The sequence below is a fragment of the Myiozetetes cayanensis genome, unplaced genomic scaffold (assembly GCF_022539395.1).
Source record: "Myiozetetes cayanensis isolate MyiCay16 unplaced genomic scaffold, myiCay2020 scf9, whole genome shotgun sequence".
Lineage (NCBI taxonomy): Eukaryota > Metazoa > Chordata > Aves > Passeriformes > Tyrannidae > Myiozetetes > Myiozetetes cayanensis.
Window position 1 is genome coordinate 17,794,317 of NW_026088185.1, and position 18,564 is coordinate 17,812,880.

Consider the following 18,564-nt stretch of genomic DNA (forward strand, 5'->3'; position numbering starts at 1 on the left):
GCTGGAGCAACGCCACCTTTAACGGGCAGTGTAGCAGCCAAGTCAAGAGAACACACACCAAGCTTTCTTGCCGTGCCCATTCATCCACTCCAAAACCCATGGGTTAAAATTCTTTTCCTAGACAGTCACACCATTAAATTCTGCAACAATTACTTCTGTTGGAAACAGCTCTCCATTTCTGACATTTAGTTCCTCTCTACTGTACAAAATCAGCTCAGCTCTATTGACCTCCAGAGCATGCTGCAGTGGCTACAACTTTTACTCACACTTTGCAAGAAAAGTAACAGGAGAAAGTGGCATGTGTGCAGGGAATAGTAAAGTACTAAACTATGGGGGAATTCCATTTTTGAAACTTTATATTGCATGTGACTTTTAAATTATATACAGATATTCCTTCCATGAGGCTGGGGAAAAAAAACACAACAGGCATTCTTTTGTTTTAAATGGATGTAAATGAAAAGGACAGAAAATACTCCTCCCTACCTGTAGTACAAGCTTTGTAGTCACACACTGCCATGAGTTCTGTCCCTTCAGGGTTGTACTTGCAGTAAACTGATCAGACGAGTGGTCACTGAACCGAACCCTGGATGGCAAGCCCAGCTGCCGCCTCTCATTTTCCACTTCAAACGTATAGTTGATCTCTGTGTGAAAAAATAAAATAAGTCACTACAAAAAAAGAATCATTGCCTTATTAAAAAGAACTTTTAACTTCTCCAGGTATGGTCTTACAGCATTATTCTAGATGATTGTTTCAGCCAGTTCTGGGCTTCACAAACTGTTTTCAGTTATTTACAAAACTTTCTGTCAGTTTTGTCCCACCATAGTCAAGGGCTAGGTACCCGTGCATGATCTGTAGCAAACTTCTAATCCAAATCATGTTATTCCCAAAGTACAACGTTCTTTTACGGGGGAGCTGTAATTGCTGCTGCAGAGCCAGCAGAGGGCTGAGGTACCACAATGTAAATACCCCGACTTGGCTGTCCGGGATTCCTGTGGTGTCCCAAACGGCACCTGAGAGCCAGCAGGATTCTGAGGTCAGAGTACACTGTTAATTTTAACACTGAAAGCATAAGTGTGACTACAGCTTTCTAGTTGTGTGCTAAGGCATGTTTTGATAGACCTGAACTCGGTGGGTGTTTTAATCGTTCTCTTCACTGAGCCAATTGAATGTTGCACAGATGGGAACAGCACTGAGCATGCCAGGCCACTCACAGATGGACAAAGGGAGCAGCCTCTGAGAACTGATAGCACTTGACCTGTTGACGGACCAGGATCTTATTCAGGTACATCCTTTAGATTTTACAAGTAATGGAGAAACTCAACACAGGAGGAAAAAGAGCTTTGAGCTTAAAATTTTTCTGATTTCCTCTCAAAATACTACACAGTTCTCCAAGAGGTAGTAACAGCAGCATTGTAACAAGTGCTTTATATTTTTGACTATAATTGTGGCACAGTCTTCCAGTCTTCTATTAATGCAAATTTTTTTATTTCAATTACTCATTTCCACAAAACCATTTTCATGAATACAGGACACAGCTTTATAGGGTAACCCTACAATAAGAAATAACACTTACTAACGATATATAAAATGGGTTTTTAAAACTATTGTCTAAGGCAGCAGTAATTTAGAGAGGCAGAAGGGTTTGGGTCTGTATGGCAGCCGTTTGCTCACCAGTAGTTATAACACTCAGAAAGTTTCTGTCATCCAGAACAGAACAGCTTAACACACCAGCGTGACTAAATACAGACAGTGCAACAGCTGACCTTAGTACTGAGTCACATTTTAAATTTGACAGTCCCTGAGTCACTACAATTTGAGTAGTACTCTACCATGATAACTCTAAAGAAAAAAAGAAAACAGATCACTTGACAAACAGATCAAAATTCTTTATCTTCAAAACTTACTTATCCTTGGATTTAAATCTCGAGGGTTTGCAGTATATTTAAAACATGCTTTCACATCCATCCTGTAAAAAGTACCGAGAAACTAATATTAACTTTAATAAGACATGGTCCAACAGACTGAAAAGTTTTAATAATGCATTCACTGATCTTATCACTCTTATGACTACGGTATTTGCTGCTTACTAGACTGGATCACAAAGCAAGAAAAAACGGTTAATAAGCAATTAGAAAAATTTTCTGGCACTTGCTCTTATGTCTCTACTCAAGAGAAAGCTGTTCAAGCCCAGATATTTGTGTTAAAAGTAATTTTCAAAAGCAGACATTATGAACAGAACATATTTTAAACCTTGTCTTTAGCACAGTAGTTTTAAGAAATTCAGAAAGTCAAAAGGCAGATACATTTGCTTAACCTGCATAATTGTCATATCCCTTCACTTCAACATCATCACTGAATGAATTTTGACAACAGAAAACTCAATACACCAAGGCTTCTGATAGAATAATTTTTTTTATTTACCATATTTCACTATGGTCCTCAGGATTCTTTTTCTTTAGATCAATTCTGTCAGGCTGTACTGTAATGTTTCTTCTAATGCTTATCACAGGCCGAGATCTTCATTTGAGGGAAAATGGGGAATGAAGAGTTAAAAAAAAAAAAGAAGTTTCTGTTAAGATTAATGAAATAATTCATGTGAATCCCAAATGCCCTCCACACCTGCACTGATTTGCAACAGACACCCCAAGAAAAAGATTTTGGCTTTGATACTGGTTAGAAACAAAAGAAAACTATTTAAGCAAAGCAAGTAACAAAGAACAACTACTGTTGTAATGAGTGCCTGACAGGGAAGCAGGCTACGCTCATGTGATGTTGTGGTTGTCATTTTATAATAAATAAATAATGGCCAGTCTTCGCAAGCGAAGATCCGGGGAAGGTCTCTACACCTTCCAGCCTGCGCATTGGATTTTTTAGGTGAGACACAGTGTGCGCGGAACTGAGCCCACCCTTTAATCCTAAGGTTCATCTGCCGGGGCCAAGTGAGCTTGGACGGTGGCAGCGAGGTCCTCAGGACACAGATGGGTTGCCTTTAAGGGCTAACGAGCTCCATCTGACCGGGGAGTGTCCCTGACCGGGAATCGAACCCGGGCCTCGGCGGTGACAGCGCCGCGCCCTTAACCACTAGACCACCAGAGGCTCCCTGTCATTTTATACACTTAGGAAAAACAGAAAATTCAGTGGTGGTTTCAACCCCAACAGTAATTCAGCCACTGTGAATAACTGTAGGTACTAAAGTTCATTCAGATTGATGTTCACAACAGCTTTTATGTGGAGCCTGGGTGGCTGTGGGAAATGTTTTCATTGCCTAATTCCTCCTGCATGGAGGCTGTAACCATAATTCAGCCTCACAACTTTCCTTTTCGGAAGGGAAGACATTTTCCATGAACAAATGAGTGATCTGATCCTGTTCTCATCAAAGCACCTCGACCTTGTTTAAAGTAGCCAGTTGGCCACCTCCTCCATTTAAATGGGCCACCCCTTTCACTGTTAGAGGTTTTTGTTCTCACCTTGCTAAAAGTTTCTGTCCTGCCCTTATCAGCAAAAGATTAAAGCCTCTTTTTGAGTAAGTAGAACATTTAATAATCTAATCAACTCCTCTTCCACCTACTCTGTTCACGTGAGTTGCTTTTCCTGGGTGCTGTTCCAGTGTATTTAAGAACATTACAATTATGTACACAGATATTATACACTTTAAAGATGGGATCATAAATTGTAGGATAAATTGTAGGAAAGGCTGTTCTGCCTGAAAAGCAAAGTTGTTTTCATTCCCAAAATCCAGATAACCAGTTTTGAAGTTTCTGATCCTCCTCCTCCATTGGGACCTGACAGCAACCACCAAGGACCCAAACTTGATGTGGCATTCACAGTTCTGATGATGAGATAGACAGTCCTCTTCCTGCCCATTACTAGTGATTCAGCTTAACAGTAAGTTAAACTGGAAAAAAAGCAGAGGTCTGCAAAAGACTGTAACTTCATCCCTAATTTAGGCACGTGCTACAGAAATCCCAAAGGATCTCATCTGCAGGGCTTCCTCACTGCTGTTTCATGGACCGCAGCGTAACTTCAGCGAGGCTTCAGCCTCACTGGTCTGGATCCTTGGCTACAGAGGTGGGGGTTGGTTCTGTTTAGCTTTGTTCCATCTTCAATAAAGCACGATTAGATTATATAACAGCAGCAAACATATCAGTTAACTTCTCCTGAACGCAAAGGAATTACTTATCATCCTTACATTCCATTAAAGGACAGGCATGCAAGCTACCCTGGGGCAAAGCTAAGGTACAGGTATACTGCACACACCAGCACTTCACAGGAAGTGTCCACGTTCACCCTCTTACCCTGAACTGACTGCAAAGGCAATTTCTCAAGGAAAAGAGGGGGATAAAATAATAAACCAATTTATGGAATTCCCACCTACCCCCAACCCTGAATTTCCACCTTCTAGTAGGAAAAATACACTCCAGGCCCAACAGCTTGTTGTTACTACTAAGCAAATTGTTTTAAAAAAACTAAAATCAAAGCCTTGGTTTAATTAGTTAAGGTTCTGTATATAATACCTGTACACATTTACAGAATCTGAAAGGGAACCAACAGCAATATCAGGGTAGGAATTTTTATCCAGGTCCATGTTTCCAGCAATAGAGTAACCAAAGAAATTGGTGTTTGTTTTTTCACCATCAAGAATCTAAAGAGCAAACAAATTGAGGAAATTCAGACATTTAAAAGGTATAAAAGTGAAATAACTGAACATAACTGTCTTATGGCCAGGAAAAAAAGAGAGGGAAGAGAAACAATGAAATAGAACCTGCCTCTGTGTTCAGTTCAGGTAAATGAAACTGAAGTGCCAAGGTGATTTGCTTTTCTTCCAAGAAGTTACTTTGCAATAGCAGTGAGTACCAGAACTTATTCATATGCACAGAGATGTTGCTTAGTTTATTTACAGTATTTATGCACTATAGACACTTGAAACTGAAAAAGTATTCTAGAAAGTATTTTAGCAGTATTCTAGGGAGTGCAGTCAAGTTCCATTCCCACCTTGCAAACTGGACACAGTGGTCCTGAAAACTAAAAAGGCATGAACATGTTTTATTTAAGAAGCAAGTGTCACAGTGAAAGAGAAAACCAAGAAACTGATTATTTTCAAATCACCAGATTTACTTAAAAAAACCCCAAAACTATATATCTACATGTCTTTTTCCTTCTCTGCATATTATCGGTGCCAAAGGACGGCCCCGGAAATAAAAATGTATATCAATATCAAGAATTCCTAATCTTTCCAGTCAGCAGTGCAACCTTTGAAGGGTCCTGTGACTTTGTTCCATATCCACCACCCCACTAATAGTAATGGAAAGGGAGAAGATGGATAGCCCTATCATTTTTTAATTTTGTTCAAGACTACTTATATAGTAAAGGTTATTTCATTACCTGTGCTGGTTTTGTATTTATTCCATTCTTGGATCCGTGATAAATGTATACTTTGCCAAAACCATCATACGGAGCCCCAACTGCGATATCTGTTGAAAGTAAGTTGCAACACCTAAAATTCTTGCTCTTTCTGCCGTGTGCAATCGCAGTAAGGGTAAGATGTTTCAAGTCTGGCATCGGCAAAACAGTCACGTACTTTTGTTGTCAATGTCTTCCACTTACCTGGATACCCATCCTGATTAACATCCCCGACGTTTTCAACTGCAAGCCCAAACATGGAGTCGGCGGTTCCGTTCAGCCGAATGGGTTTCACGCCGTCCCACTTGCCCTGGCGGTTGATGTAGACATACACAGCGCCGCCGATGTCGCCGCTTCTGTCGAAGTACTGCGGCGCTCCCACAACAATGTCTTGCCATCTTGGAATTAAAAGAAAAAAAAAAAAGCATTGTTTTTGCAGAAAAACTTCAGAAAGTAACCGATCAGACTGTGGGCTCAAGATCAGCTGCCCAAAGAGCTGCTGAACAAAGACCAAAACATGCGTTAAACTGGTTGAGCAACAACAGCCCCACTTGACACTACACGCTGGTTTATTCCTTCAGTCGCACACAAGGATCTTCTATCTAGGGCCTTCTTTGGGTATAAGACTGGTTCCTTCTTTCTTTGTTTACACTAATTGTTTAAATAAAACTCTTTTCTATTATTAGAAACACAGACTGTGTCCTAACTGGTTCTTCAAGTTGCTTGCCATTTTCTCCAGCAAAACGTGGAAGGTGTGATTTGGCATTTCTTGTACTTGCAATGGGAAAACCAAAGCAGAAATAAGCACGATTGTTATCCTTTATACAGGCAGCAGGAGTTAACCACAGCCATACCCATCACTGTTGAGGTCCACAACAGCAACATCGTAGCCGAAAGAAGAGGCCAGCCCTTCTCCTTCAAACATGTGCTCCAGTGAAAGTGCTCTCTGATTTTTCTCTTTTTTCAGTAAAACAACTGCTCCGCTGTGGTTGGCTCTTGGGGCACCAGACACAAAAGTCATCTCATCTTGGGAGACAATTCCTTTACCAGAGTCCAAAGAGAAACCTTTCCCAAAGAAAGACACAAAATATAAACAAACTAAATAACAGCTTGCATTTTAATACAAAAAGTAAAAATTTCCCCTGCTATATTAAAGTGGTATATGAAATACAAGTTTTGTCTAAAATACCGTATGACATGGAATATGGTTGGGAATTCTCCATTTCTATTTGGACTCCTGGATTCAAGTTTACAGGTCGACACTCCTTCACACATTACATTCAGTATTTCTCCCACAAAATGTATAAGTTCATTGCTCACTTGGATCTGCTTGTCACGGATACCAAATACATTTTAAACATATCAGCTTAAAAACAACTACACCTTACCACTTTAATATAGCTCGAGTATTTCACCCCTGGTAAAATTATGAGTACAAGTCAATATCATTCTGTTGCAAACATGCAAAATGTATTGCACAAGCAGAGTATCCCACATGAATGATGTGTACAGTATTTGAGAATCAAATTACACAGTAATGGTGAAATTGGCAATATTAACTTAGTGCAGCCCTAAAGGACATGTTGAAATTAATTTAGTCTTACCTATTCTTTCTAAAAATCAATACATTTTAAAATATGAAAAACCAAGCTAAATTACTATACTGCACATACCAACATATCCAATAAAGGCCAAAGTAGAAAACTGCACATGCTGCAAGGAAGGAAGGTACCAGCCAGCAGATGGGAGTCTCCCTTCTGAAACACTTCACCACTACTGTGAAAATTCTCAATTACAGCAATTCACAATGAGACAGTTCCAGAAAAACTGAGGGAGTCCCAGCTGAGGGAGGGATGACAGGGTTTGGAAAAATGCATGACAAATCAGTGCTTCTCTGAAGACTGGTTACTTTGCCATCTCCTCTTCATCTGAATCCCAGTTTTTACATGCTTTGCTTACAATGTATTTGAGATGAGAGGGGATGAAGGGGAGAGGATCGTGTCAAAGGTCTGGAGATTATGTCTGACCAGATGCTGCCACCTCATGTGGTCACAAACCTAAGTAGCTATTCATCATTACATCCACTGATTTGTCCAGCTGTGTGCTGGGAGGCAATGTTTTGTACACAAACTGATCTGGATGGGTATCAGATACAGCTGTCAAAAATAGAAGACCTGTAAACAGGAGTGAAAGATTGAAGAGAAAAAAACAGCAGTTAAACAAAACACCTCTAACCACGTTCACTTACTATCTGAACAGAGGGAACAGAAATGCCAGTGAAGAGCTGGCTTGCCTGGAAGTCATTTTGATTATGACAAATCAAAGGCAGCATTTACATTTAAGAGAGAAATATATTTGTTATGAAACTGCAAAAAGGCGGTATGACTGTTCACAGCAAAAGGCACCTACCTCCACAGCACTCCTCACCTTACCAATTCTTATTTCACCAGAAGATGCTATCAGCTGGTCTAACATAAGATCCTAGGATGGGGTTTTTTAATTGTTATTTACACCCAGTAATTACTCATGATATTTAAGAGAAGTTTATGTTCTATTTCTACTAACAGATGGGTAGCTCTAAGTTTGCTCTCTTCTTGACTTGCTTTTACTTTTTAGATTAGCAATGCCCTTCCCATCTGTTCAGCTTTCCACCACTCACACAGGAATTGCAGTCTCAAGTTACCAAAACTGTATTTGTTGCGTACGGCAAAAGCAGTGGATCAACACACAGAAATCTGCACTGGTGCAGAAAGATTCTTTACATTGAAAACCTTTCCAAAAATGCAGCGTAGCCTTTTCTTTGCACCAATGTATCTCACTGGTGTACAGAAAGATCCAGTGGCCCTAAGACATATTTCTGCTTTCATAAGTGCACAAAGAGCAAGACACTCACCTCCTGCAACACACACAAAAAATATGAACAGTACTTATATTACAATATTTTAAAGGTCTGTAAAAAGACCACTGGAGTTAAGTTAAAAACTTGAAGAATAAAAGAATTGCACTCATCTACGAGGAGAGAAAATCTGCAGTCTTAACAATTACATCCAGAAACTCAAAGTTTGATAAACCTTTTGACAGCACGTAGAAGAGACCTTGTGACTAAGGACTACAGGTCTATACAGTGTCACTGAACCATGACAGTGATTACAATCACTCCCTGAGATTCTGTAGATCCTCATCACGGCTCTTGAATCTCACATTACAATGGCAGCTCTTCCAGGCACCTCAGCAGTATCATCTTTCTTACACTTAAAACTGGTCCATAAATGTGAATTATCCAAAATGGTGAACATGTTACAGGGCCACAATGAAAGATCTTCTGCTCCCGTTTCGTATCATCACAGCAGACTGGGATTACAGATGTTTAAGAGGCCTAAAGAGATTTACCATATGTATTTAATCCTACCTAAGTAACTGTTAGCTGGAACAGGAACTAGATTCTTATCTTGGCGGCTCTCATCACCAACTTCATAAGGCCCATCATCAAAGATACCCAGATCATAAAATGTCTGATTCTTTTGCTCTGCACGAACCACCCCTGAAAAAATGAAATGATAACATAAAAGCAAATGCATGGTGAGAAAAATAACAGATAAATGGTTCCCAACTTATATTAATTATGATGAATGAGATAGTGATTGCTGTTAAAGTAGGACAAACACAGAACAGTGCACTGAGAGGACAGTGTTCTCTCTCTGCTCCATCTGTGTGGCAGAAGCTTATGCTGCTCTACAGAGAGGCCATACAATGATCTGGAAAACATGGGATACTAAGAAAATTCTCAAAAACACATGGAACCAATATGGTCAGAAACTACCCTCATCCCACATTTCTTAGCCTCATAAAGCCTCTCTTAGAAGGGAGATAAGTACACAGGAATTAAAAAAAAATAAAACTACTGTTCAGCTATGACAAACACCAGTGGTATATTTAGAAACGGTATTTAAGGGGAAAGAGCTATTGTTCAATAAAATCTGTGCTTCCCTTTTATCAACAGGCGTATTTAATGTTTTGGCAAGCACAAACATGTTTTTCCATTATACAGAAGAGCAGTCTTAGGACTGTCCTAGCACTTCTCTGCAATTGCAGTAAAATGGTGTCTGAACTCAATATGCTGTTTCAGCTTGGTCAGATTTTGTTGACAGATACGTGGAAGATTAAGTTTTCACTAAAGTACACCTTGTGCCAGAGCTTAACTCAATGATTTTGCACGGTTCAGATGGCAGGCACAGGTGTGCGAGGTGGAAAAACATAGTGGTTGGAGGATCAGATGTTCTCAAGAGGGAAGAATTCACAGCTGTTGCTGTAATGAAGTGTGATGGGAAAAATCCCTTCAAGAGACTGAGCTGGCCATTTAGATGCTTCTCAACATAAACTAACAGAGAATATCTTATGGGTTTTTCCCCTCAGTTTTGGAATATCTCCTGGATGATACAGAATACTTGGCTCTTAGACAGATTATCTATGAAATTTTACATGGATATGCATGGATTTAGTTATGAATATATGTTGAACTGCTCTGTTCAATTATCTTCCTGCAACTCTCCAGTATTTAATTTGTAAAGTACTACTGTTCACAAAGAATAAAGTGGAGAACACTGCAGGATGAAGATCTCAGTGCAGCTATCTAACATTTGCTCAAATGCAGAAAAAGGCTGGTCAAATAATTTTAAAAAAATTAGTGATTTGTTCTACTTGTCAAAGTAAGCCCTCAATCCCACCATAAGATTAGATTAATAAGGGAAAAACTGCTGTACAAAAGTTCCATTATCTATTCATATACTCCCTCAAGGATATTTAAAGAAACTGCAGTAAATAATTTTGATACAGAAGCATAGCATTTTGTGAAAAGAGGGTTAAATCATTATATCCCTATTATCCCTTCCCCCATCCTAAAAAAAAACAAAAAGAAAAATTAAAACTTTGGATGCAACCCTTGAGAGCCACCTCAGAGGAAATGGGAAGGGTAGGCAGGAAGGAAGCCAAGTCATACCTTTCCAATTGTAAGTGCCTGGGGCACCAAACACAATATAATGATAGTCTCTAGTAAAAGTAGCAGCAACACCTTGCTGACAGGAACCAAACTTCTCATGGCCTCTTAAACGACCATCACAAAAACTCCAGACTCCATTATCCATATCATCCTTAATGGTGAGGTCCTGGCTCAGCACATAGCACCTTCCAATGATATCCCGGGTTTCCTGCACTGTGTTTACATACTGCCTTTTCTCATAGCGATGTGCACAGGTCTGCAAGACAGAAGAAATAATAGGTGATGATTTCTGTATGTTGTGTGCACGTCATCTAAGAAGACTGGGCTCCTTCAGCAATCCTTCATGCCAGCAGTGCTGTAAGGCACCTTGTAGACATGTAAGAATCCAATGTTTTCTATGGGCAGTGCATGGGAAAGGCCAGGCAGCTACAGATAAAGTCAAAGCAGCAGCTTCATGGGCAAGGAAGGCCACATGGTTAAATCCCTAGAGCCATTCTCGATACCTAATGCCTCTCAAGGAGTGAGGAGAGAACCACTCTCTCTCACACAAAGAAAGAAGTATCTGTGTTTCCCAGCATCTCTCAGTTAAGTGACTTACACGCGTGTTCAGGACATGAGCAGCTGGTTCAACAACCATCTACCTGAGACCATTCGGAACTCCCCCTTCCAGAAAAGTGCCACTAAGCAGAGGCTGAAAGCTTTTCCAGCAAAGGGAAGGGAAGTTGATCCTACTTCCTACGCTGGATGTTCCACTTATAGGGTAACTGTCACTGGGACAGAGCTGCAGCACTAAGCACATCCTGTTCCTTACCCCTTTAGACTGTTCCCCTGGGAACAGAATCCTAATCAAATATTTAACACAAAGGATGAATAGCCACTGGGTAAAGCAGTGTAACTGCCAAACCATTATAAAAAAATGTGAACAATCAAACCCCTTTGCCAGCAGTATTCCTTGCAGAGCCAGATGTAAGAGATGTGTGAACAGCACAAGCAAGTCAGGTTTCTCAGCTGACAAACCTTTTCTGTGGTTCCTATCAAGGCCTAAATATTAGGCAAACACCCAGCTGCTCCCACTGTAGTACTGTCCTGCTGCACAGTGACCTCCAGGTTGCCCACACCTTGTCTAATAAATGCATTTCTTATTTACCCCTCACAAAGAAAAGTTCCTTCTCAGAAAAGACAAGACAGCATTAGTTGATGAACAGGACTGCTTACATCTACTTTTCTCCCCCTTGGGTTCTGAGGCAGACTGGATCTAGTTATTACTGTCTCTATACCCATAAATACCCTTAAATAACCAAATTCACATGCTGAAGTCACCTGCCTCCAGTTTTGGAAGCAATGACATTAACCTGCAAGAATATAATTAGATGGGGAAGCTTCACTGCACAGCTATTTTATGATGTAGCTGGTATCCCGCAGCACCATGAGAGGTTTATTTGAGAAAGACTTTAAAAAATAACATGCCCCAGTAAGTCCCAAAAGCATTTTCTCCGTTTAGCATAAAATAAAGAGTATCTCTGTACTGTATAAAATTAAGAATAGTTAAGTTGTCTTATTGCAGTGTCATGACCCCATTAATTCACAGATGCAACTCAGACAAAGTCCCTGATGAAAGGTAAAGTGAGGCTGATGACAGCCTGCTATTTTTATGAACTACATTACTCTTCCCTATTTCTTTGATATTTAAAAGAAACATGTATATGACAAAAAGTAACTGGCGCCCTTGAAAACTGTCCATCCTAGACTGTTACAAAGGTAATAAGACAGGCTAAATCTCTTTATAAGAGATTAAATTTATTTATAAGAGATTTATAAGAAATTTATAAGAGATTAAAGCTCTTACAGTCTTAAGTGCCTTACTTTGCTAAGGAGACATTTATGTCTTTACCTACAAGGAATCACAGGAATCAACTTAGGCAAGTTACCTTTCAGCAAGCTGCACAGAAACACAGACCATTCAGAACATTTACAGTAGATCTCAAATGTTTTTATAATTAGTCCTTTACACTTACCACCACATTTCCTCCTGGCCCCTGACTTTGGACAGTTACACCCATCCATTGGTCCTCTTTACTCTCCATCCTCGGGTCAGCTGCAGAGTATCACAATACAACTTCAAATATTAAGAGTTAAGTGCATTTTCTTTTTCTTTTTTCCTGAAGTCTGTCAGGAGAAGCACTTCACACAGAACACCAGACAGTCTGCAGGTGGCACTGTCTGTACATTTTATCACTAACAACATCCATTTTAATAAACACTTCTAGACTACTACTTCATGTTACATCAATTTACAAAAGAGTAAGAATCTACCAAAATTAAAGCATCTCATACTATCATAGCAATTAAGCTACAACTTATTCTGATGCAAAAAGGAGTTACGTATAAATTCCTAGAAGCAACTGTCTGATACACTGCCTCTGGAAAGGACATCAAACAAGAAACCTCAGACAACTCTTGAAATTAAAAACAAAAGCACTGAAAAACTTACTCTCCTCATCAAATTTGATACGTATGCAATTTTTATTTGGAAATGCAATGTCACAGCTGTACAGTCCTCCTGTTCTGTTGGCTTGTTGGGCTGGAAAGGCCTTTTCCCGAGGAGCTCCAACCAGCAACCTGCAGGGAAAGCAAAATAATTTAAAGAGATCTGTAGAAGGAATGTTAGAAAAGAGGAAGGCAACAGGATCAGAAAGTGTTTTCATCGTGCTGCTAGAGGTTTGACATGCCAACAGTTGAAGATGGATGAAAAGCTACATTACAGCACTGCTCTTAAAAAAAAAAAATAGGGAGGGGGAAAGCTGTATAGGAGTAACACTTATGCAATTACTGGCCCTGCAAAGCAGTACCTGTATTGTTATTACTGCTGTTACTGTTGCAATATTCACTGACAGTGGCTGATAAAAGTAAAGGAGGTGTCCAGCAATTTTGCAACACCATCTTTCTATCAGGAAGTCAAGTGGGGTATTTTTTTGCCTTACTAGAAATTGTTGGTAAGGGTAGGAAAGGCATTGTTTCTAAAATAACCAGAACCCCCCAAAACAGTAAATACAACTGGTTTTCAAGCTGTCTTCTAGTTTTACACCAGTCCTGTGACACTGTTCGCCTGAATTTAAAGGCACCTGGGTATCTCTGATCAAAGCAAGATCCCTCCTGGCCCAAGCAACTATCCACTGAACTGTTCCAGGCTCTGTACAAACAGGCACTCCCCTCTCCTTTGACAGATACTCCATTTTTAAGCTGAAAATTTTTCTCCAACAAATCTCTCATCAAGAACAGGCCCACAGAGGACTTATTTCTCTTATAAAAAGCCTTCTCTAACAATCCCTCCTTAGACACTGTTCTGGTAAACAAATGTGGTAAGTTCTTATTTGAAAAACTGAGTAAAGGAAACTTTTCTCTGTATCAGCTGTACACCATGAGTATTATCACAAAACCACCAGCAGACATATTTACTTGCAAAATAAGGGGTGTCAAAAAAATTCTTATATTGTCTGTTTCTCTGAAATGTCACACACAGAAAGAAGAAGCAGCTGCCTGAAGCGAGTTAGCAACCAGTATGCAATAGTTTGTGGAAGAAACATCGTGCTCAGCCGAAAGACCGAGGACAAGAGAATGGCGTGTGGATGGTGCAACACTGCAGGTGCGATGGATGGATGGGTGGGTGGATGGATGGATGGATGGATGGATGGATGCTGAACCAGACTATGTGCTTCCTGACCCTCGTACAAAAAACTTTTGAGAAGATACCCCTGACATTACAGTGTCCAGGAGAGCAAAGCTGGAATCACAGTCAGATCCGCAAGGCTCAAGGAGGACCTCAAACCCTCCCACTATAAAGTCTTGCTCGAGAGAAAAGCTTCTCTGCATGCTTTGTTGGGGGCAATAGGACAAAGCACACACTGCTGTCCCCCAGAATGCTATCCTTGCTGAGAACAAGACTCACTTTCATTCATACCTAACAGTTAAGACTGAATCAGTTACGTTCAATACATACGTTTTGTTATTAAGAAAATATGCATTCAGTGTCCCTAAAGTACACCTGAAATTGATGTTTTAAAGCACAAAATTACATCTGTAAAATGTCTGGAAAACAACCAAATTTTCACCACTTTTATAGAAATAAATTCTCCCACAATCCATAATTTGTCCTCCTCAAGAAGGTAAACCCCTGAATGCTGAAACCTTCAGGGAAAATATTTGCTTTTGACCCATATACATATAAAAGCAGGGCACACAGTGTGGGTGGGTTTTAGTTTAAAGTGTTTCCTGCTTTTCCCACTAGATATGTCTGCCATATTTTTCAAGCATTTTTTCAGAAATGTAGCAGTCATCACAAGAGTTTGTAATCTAAACAACGCTGCTTTTAGAAAGGCCATTAATAACTTCATTTTCCAATTTTGGCAACAGTGCATTCAACTGTCATCTCTTGGAGCAATTCTTTTGCAAAGCATCTGTTTCTGAGCTATTACTAAGTGGGAATAAATACATTTTCTCCTCAGTTCTGTTACTGCCCAGGGAAAGACAGATGAAATTATTCTTTTTAACACTAACCACCATAAGTTTTTGAAAGTAGAAGCACTGATTTCCTAACTTAAAGAATTTTTATTACTTCTGCTTTTAATTCAAAGTTGGGGGGGGGGTAAATATGACGTACTGAACTTCACTTACAAAAATTTGATCAAATTTGATCAACGTTGTGAACACAACTTGATTTTAAATCCTTAATTTGGTTTAATTATTCCATCTGCAGCTGTTCTACTGACAGCAGTGGTGCTAGATCAAGAAAATTATGAGCCGGTTCCTTTCTATGGGATAGTGAGACTCTATCCTCTCCCCAGCTAAATGATACCTTTTACAGCACACCATGATGTGACCGTGATCTTGATGACGATTCGGTCAGAGGGAAGATCTGCTGAGGCATGAGGGAATAAACAGCACAGCCAACAGAACATCGAGTGGAAAGATGTGCCACCTGATATCAACAGCGACCATGAGGTGACTGAGTTTAAAATCTCTGCTGACAGAAGGAAAAGTGCCAGTAAAACCTCAGCTTTGGACATGATCACAGCAGACTTCAGACTGCTCAGAAAATTTGTAAGGTCTCCTGGGAAAATGTTTTTTGCAGGTGCTGGGGTCCATCAGTGCTGGTCACTTTTCAAACATCACCTCCTAAGGGCACAGGAGCAGCAATTCCCAAGTGCTGGAAATCAAGCAGGTCTGCTGGAGGCAGAAGGCCGGCCTGGCTGAGCAGGGATCTTCTCTTGGAAATAAGGCATAAAAGGGAAGTGTATGCCCAGTGGAAGCAAGGTCAAGTGACATGGGAAGAACAGATATTCTGTTTGCCACTGTAGGGAGAAAATTTGTGCAGCCAAAGGTCAGCTGGAGTTGCAGCTGCCAGAAATGTCAGGGACAATAATAAGAGTTTTTTCAAATATATTAATGGCAATAGGCAGTGTAGAAATATCATTGGCCCATTACAGGATGAGGATGGTCACCTCCCAGACAGGCACAGAGACAAGGCAGAGCTGTTTAATGCTTTCTTTGCCTCTGTCTTCAACACGGATGATGGGCCAAGGGGGTCTCAGTGCCCTGAGCTGGAGGATCATGACTGCGAGAATGGCCAGCTCCCAGCTGACCTTGAAATTGTGTGGGATCTGCTGCTCCAGTTGGTGTCATCTCAAAGACCCTCTTGATGATTTTTGAGTGGCCTTGGGAATCCAGAGAAGTCCCAGCTGACTGAAAGCTGGCAAACATTGTCCCGATTTTCAAGGAGAGCAAGACGGAGGACCTGGAAACTACAGGCCTGTCAGTCTCACTTCAGTTCCTGGTGAAGTTATGGAGAAGATTGTTCTGGGAAGTGTTGAAAAGCACCTGAAGGACAACACACTCATTGGCCACAGCTAGCATGACTTCATAAGAGCAAAGTCCTGCTTTATCAAACCTGATTTCCTTTTATGACAGGGTAACCTACCTAGTTGATCCAGGGAAGCCAGTTGATGTCATATTTTTGGATTTCAGTAAAGCTTTTGATACTATCTGTCACAGTATCCGGCTGGACAAACTGTCCAGCCCACAGCTGGATAAACACATCACACAGTGGGTGAGTAATTGGCTCACTGGTCGAGCACAGAGGGTAACAGTGAATGGGGTGACATCAGACCTGTCACTACTGGGGTTCCACAGGGCTCCATCTTGGGCCCTGTGCTCTTCAGCATCTTCATAAATGACTTGGAAACAGGACTGGATGAGATACTAAGTAAATTTGCAGATGACACAAAACTGGGAGGAGCTGTTGACTCCCTCAAAGGCCCTGCAGAGAGACCTGGACAAATGAGAGGGCTGGGCAATCACCAACCATAGGAAGTTCATCAAGGGGAAGTGTCGGATTCTGCACCTGGGATGGGGCAACCCTGAATGTCCACACAGACTGGGGAATGAGATGCTGGAAAGCAGTGTCATGGAAAGGGACCTGGGGGTCCTGGTCGATGCAAGCTGAATGTGAGTCAGCAGTGCCCTGGCAGCCTGGAGAGCCAACCCTGTCCTGGGGGGCACCAGGCAAAGCATCGCCAGCCACTCGAGGGAGGGGACTGTTCTGCTCTGCTCTGCACTGGGGCAGCCTCATCTTGAATATTGTGGCAGTTTTGGGCACCACAATATAAGAACGATATTAAGGTATTGGAGAGTGTCCAAAGGAGGGCCATGAAGGTGGTGAAGGGCCTTGAGGGGAAGCCGTATGAGGAGCAGCTGAGGGCACTCGGTCTGTTCAGCCTGGAGGAGTCTGAGGGGAGACCTCGTTGCAGTTACAACTTTCTTGTGAGGGGAAGAGGAGGGGTACGCATTGATCTCTTCTCTGTTGTGACCAGTGACAGAACCCAAAGGCATGGCCTGAAATTGTGTCAGGTTTAGATTTAGGCTGGATATTAGAAAAAGGCTCTTCACCCCAAGTGTGGTGGGCACTGGAACAGGTTCCTCGGGGCAGTGGTCACAGCACTAACACGGAGTTCAGAAAACATTCAGATGATACTTTCAGGCACATGGTGTGACTCTTGGGGATGGTCCTGTGCAGGGTTAAGTGCTGGACTTGATGATCCTTGTGGGTCCCTTCCAACTCAGCATATTCTGTGATAAGATGCCCCAAACATCCTATGGCATCTCAGACACCTGCTGAGATCAGCAGATTACTCAGTCTTCATTAAAAAAAAAAAAAAAAAAAGGCAAAAAAAAAGCATCAACCCAGCATGATCTCAAAGGAAGCAGGCGACTTGAGATCCTTTCCGATGCCCATATCCCCCTATACAAATCTTGTGTAAGTTATTTTCCCCTAATCTTGCATAACTTATTTCCATTGTATAAACAAAGTAACTCAAAGCAGACTTATTTAAAACTTCCCAGACTTCAAAGAACTTTTGTCAGGAATCCTGTCACTAGTCTTCAAGGTTTATAAAGTACAAAAATCTTGAATCCATCACTGCAAGTCCTTACAACGCAGTTCAACAGCAGTGCACATACTATGAGCAGGCGCTTGCAAAGGATTAGATCAGTTCAAGTGTAAGACCCATTAAAAAGAGGCATAATTCCTTTGTACTTCTTTACTACTTTTCTGTCCCGCAGACCACAGCAGAGAAGACTAAACCTATGCTCCCATGTTCTGCAAGACAGGTTACTGAAGATCATGAGGATTATAAACATTATGAGGATTATCACTTTATTAGGAACATAAGTAAGAAAGTCACATGCATCTAATCTTTGGCTGAATGAATAAAGCAAAACAAAAATCCTTTGCAAGCACATTGTGACTTGGGATCAGCAGAGCTGCTGTTCAGCTTGTCTACTGCTTAAGAGATATATTAGAAAAATCAAAATTCTATCATAAAAGCCAAATTACTTAATTTAAAAATTCAAGAAGTATGACGTGGACCATGCATCAGCATGAATTTCAGCATGACTGAATCAGTAGTCCAAATGAATCAGCTTTTATTCTGAGCCATGCTACGTGCTCAACAGAGTCCATACGGACTAAGGACACATTCCAGTCATCACTGTATGGCTACTTACTCAGCTGTGTTTTAATAGAAGAATTTTAATCAAGTTTGAGCTCATTATGCTAAAGACAGGTTAGGTTTTTCTGCAGCCATGCATGTTTCATTTTAGCTTTCTCAGTGGC

At 40.9% G+C, this 18,564-nt stretch overlaps 1 protein-coding gene across 4 annotated transcripts in view; it reads right to left on the reverse strand.

The window, feature by feature from the left end:
• ITGA6 (integrin subunit alpha 6) overlaps positions 1-18,564 on the reverse strand; it is a 72,076-nt gene that overhangs the window by 10,145 nt on the left and 43,367 nt on the right. For 3 of the 4 annotated variants that reach the window (XM_050340180.1, XM_050340178.1, XM_050340179.1), the window contains 11 exons: positions 12,889-13,016; positions 12,413-12,492; positions 10,398-10,653; positions 8,811-8,942; positions 6,256-6,466; positions 5,606-5,799; positions 5,384-5,472; positions 4,516-4,643; positions 2,423-2,518; positions 1,906-1,967; positions 484-641 (listed from right to left, as the gene is read on the reverse strand). In XM_050340180.1, coding sequence (XP_050196137.1) covers positions 484-641; positions 1,906-1,967; positions 2,423-2,518; positions 4,516-4,643; positions 5,384-5,472; positions 5,606-5,799; positions 6,256-6,466; positions 8,811-8,942; positions 10,398-10,653; positions 12,413-12,481 — 1,395 coding nt within the window. In that variant the 5' untranslated portion in view covers positions 12,482-12,492; positions 12,889-13,016. Of the gene's footprint in view, positions 1-483; positions 642-1,905; positions 1,968-2,422; positions 2,519-4,515; positions 4,644-5,383; positions 5,473-5,605; positions 5,800-6,255; positions 6,467-7,458; positions 7,576-8,810; positions 8,943-10,397; positions 10,654-12,412; positions 12,493-12,888; positions 13,017-18,564 lie in introns of all 4 variants that reach the window. The other variant, XM_050340181.1, reaches the window with a different exon arrangement.